At 31.6% G+C, this 3396-nt stretch overlaps 1 protein-coding gene across 1 annotated transcript; it reads right to left on the bottom strand.

The window, feature by feature from the left end:
* Positions 1–430: 430 nt before the first annotated feature.
* Positions 431–1299, bottom strand: LOC127809539 (21 kDa protein-like). The gene has a single exon (XM_052348404.1). It carries the CDS (start codon positions 1241–1243, stop codon positions 608–610), a length of 636 nt encoding a protein of 211 aa, XP_052204364.1. The 5' UTR covers positions 1244–1299; the 3' UTR covers positions 431–607.
* Positions 1300–3396: the final 2097 nt, after the last annotated feature.

The raw sequence follows: 3396 nt of genomic DNA, 5'->3' as shown, positions 1-3396 counted from the left end.
CGTATATCACCGCATGTTGTTCGCTCTAAAAAATCTATGAGTAAATCAACCTTATAAGTCTTTGGCCCAAAGTTGATTGGGACCTTCGTTTCTAGTGATACACGAGCTATTGAATCAGGAGCCGAACATATATGGCTACCAGTCTAGGTATACAAACAAAGAGGTATCCCTTCAAACATACAGAAAGCTTCTGCAGGGTAACCGCATGCCACCAGTCTAGGTATACAAGATACATGTCTTCCTCGTCTGGGCTCTTAGTCCTTTTCTCTTTGCTACGTGCCCATTGTACGTAGATGCCTAACTAAAGTATCAAAGGGCTATTCTAGGCAAGGCCTCAAGCAGTCTACAGTCCAGGTTTCTTGCAAGATGATTGCGCGTGAAATTAAGGCAAGGTGAAAATGGAAGCCAAATCTCTAGCGAGGACCCACTATTTCAATGAGACCCTGTATCCGATCCAATTCGATTCTTATTTGGCGCAATTTGCTTTGAATAAATAAAAACTCTACTTTCATAATACATATGTATATATATAATAAATCATCTTCATAATAATTGTGACACCCAAGCAAGCGATGCGCCGACAGCACTCAACAATTTTCCTTAATTTTCATGGCGACGAAACCTTAGAAACGTAGAGATTAACCAACGCCAGAGCATTGCTCGTAACCTTCTTCGCCTCCCCAACCCGATCGCAGACCCCCATTTTCACGCCACCGTCCGGCACGTCCTCGAATCCATCCGTACACGTGTCCTCATTCGTGAGGGCGGCGCTCATACACGTCTGCACGTTGCTGAGCTGGAACTTCAGCGGCTCTCCGCCGGACCCCAGCTTCCCCATCTGCCCGAGCGAGTCGCGGAGCTGCGCCACGGCGTCGTGGAACACCTCCACGCAGTCGTGCAGGGCGGCGGCTGTGCGGTCGCGGCCGCTGCTGGCTTGGCGGGAGATGTTGGAGAGGAAGCAGGCTGTGTCGCGGGCGGTGGACAGGCTGACGTTGATGGCTGCGCAGGCGAGGCGCGCAGGGTCTTGCAGGACGTCGCCAGCGTAGGCAGAGAGAGAGGCGTAGCAGAGGTCTGGGTATTGGGTTTGGCCGCAACTTGTGCGGATGAATTCGTCGTCGGCGGCGGCACTGGAAGAATTGGGTGGAAGCTCGGAAGAGTATTCTGCAGAGACAGAGTAGAAGAGGAAGACGATCGCAGAGACTGAACGTAGAGTGGAGAGAGAAAATGGGGACTGGTTTTTCATGGTTACTTTAAAGATTGAAACTTTTCCGATTGAGATATCGAATGGAAAAAAGAAAGTTCCAGCGAAGAGAAGAAATCGCTTTGTCTCCCACGTTATACATGTATATATAGGCAATCAGTATCCACAGAATCATGGAAAATATTATAAAATTGGAAGTTTCTGTATCAATCCCCCAATAAAATTTGTAATTCTACATAAATAATAGTAAGAAAATCCCATCATTTTTTAATAAGAAAACAACATTGACATGATATTTTTAAAATCTATTGTGAAAAATGAAAATGATATGACTCAATATTGATTATAATGTACAAAAGTTATCACTAATATTTGTATATAAAAGTTATCACAAATATTTTTATTATAGTCTTCATTTAGAAGATAAGAGCATCACCAAAATTTATAGGGTATTTTTTTTTCTGTATATTATATTTTAATATTTTATTATTTTAACTTTTAAATGCAACTTTGAATGTTTTTTAGATGAAAAATATTCATGTTAGTTATAGATTGTTTCTTTTTAACTAATATGTTAAACAAATAGAATGACCGCAATATATCATTTTTATCTATTAATTTTAACTTAATTTATAATATTTAGTTGTTAGTTGGTTAATATCTATGTTAGTTACTTTTTAATGATTAACTGTTAATTTTAATTTATCTGTTATTTATATTTATTGTATGTATATTATTGTTTATTTTACATTTACATAGTTGTATATTTTGTATATATTATTATGTATTGTGTATATATTATTGATGATTTAAACAAGAAATCATTAGAAAATGTGTAAATTAAAAATAAAAAATTATTATGTTAATTTTTTAATAAAATATTAATTATATATAAAAAATAAAAGAAATATAATTTGATTTGTAAAAATTGGTCTTAAGTAGTTATTTATTAAATATATTATAATAATTTTAAATAAAAAACTTAGTATTTTAATTAGTTCTCATTTGTATTTTAAAATTAGAAGTACAAATATAATGTTATAAATATTGTTGGTGAGTTAGTTATTTATTAAATACAAGTTTTAAAATTAAAACTACAAAGATAATGTATAATTTCAATAAAAAATTATTTATTTGGGAAAAAATTTAAAACTATTTATGTTTGAAAGTACAATAAAAAATAATATTTATAAACTTCAATAGTTAAAAAATAAATTGTAAATTATTTTTATTACGATGATTTAAAAAGTAATTAGTTTAAGTAAATTATAGACTATTTAGTTTTTGTAATTATTTATAGATAAATTATAATTTTTCATGTTATTTTAAAAGATTTTAATATTTATTTTTTTCTTTAAATTAATGATTATATAAATAAATTTTTAATTTCTATTTAATTAATTACAATAAATTATTAATTATCAAAAATTTATTTATTTATATAAAAATTTACATTCAAATTTTAATTTATATTTTTATATATTTTATATTATTATTTTATTTACGATTAAAATTTAATTTTTTATTTTTTTTAATTAACTACGAAATCGACCACGGAAACATCCCATCACTAATGAGTGATGGAAAAATTTCTCATTACTAATTCTGTCATTGAAATCTTATGTCGCTAAATTTCGTCGTTAAAATTTAGTGCCAATTTTAACGACGGAATTTATCCATCATTAAATCCGTTACTAAATAATTTAGTTACAGAATTTTTAATTTTAGTAATAAATTTTTTAATCGCTAAAAGTTAAATTTTTTATAGTGAGTCCCATAATTGATGGCGGGTGAAAACTTTTTAATTCCTAAAAACTTGACTTGACATGCCTACTTTATGAATGTTTTCCCGTGGAAATAGCCAATGATAATGACCTAATTAAACTCAAGTCTGCAAGGGAGGCTTATATATATATGTATATAGTATTAGAAAGTTGATGCTTTAGGGTTTAGATGGACCATTGAAATGAAGCAACATCCACATCTCTTGTATCAACTTTACGAAAGGAATGTTTCATTTACACCTTCAAGTGAAGCAACCTATTATTGCTTCCACGCCATTTTATCAAATACCCTGTTGATATATATATACAAATTAATTAAAAGAACCAAATGTGGGTTGCAATACGTTGAGTTCCGGCAACGTTTGCATTACATTGTTAGCAATTATCTAACTGAAATTTGAACTTTACAAT

The sequence above is a fragment of the Diospyros lotus genome, chromosome 9 (assembly GCF_014633365.1).
Source record: "Diospyros lotus cultivar Yz01 chromosome 9, ASM1463336v1, whole genome shotgun sequence".
NCBI classification, from domain to species: domain Eukaryota; kingdom Viridiplantae; phylum Streptophyta; class Magnoliopsida; order Ericales; family Ebenaceae; genus Diospyros; species Diospyros lotus.
The sequence above is the reverse complement of the archived record's forward strand: the minus strand, read 5'-3'. Positions and strand labels throughout refer to the sequence as shown.

Bases quoted from the DNA above. Each gene is read 5' to 3' on its own strand.
- LOC127809539 (XM_052348404.1), bottom strand. From the start codon at position 1,243: ATGAAAAACCAGTCCCCATTTTCTCTCTCCACTCTACGTTCAGTCTCT.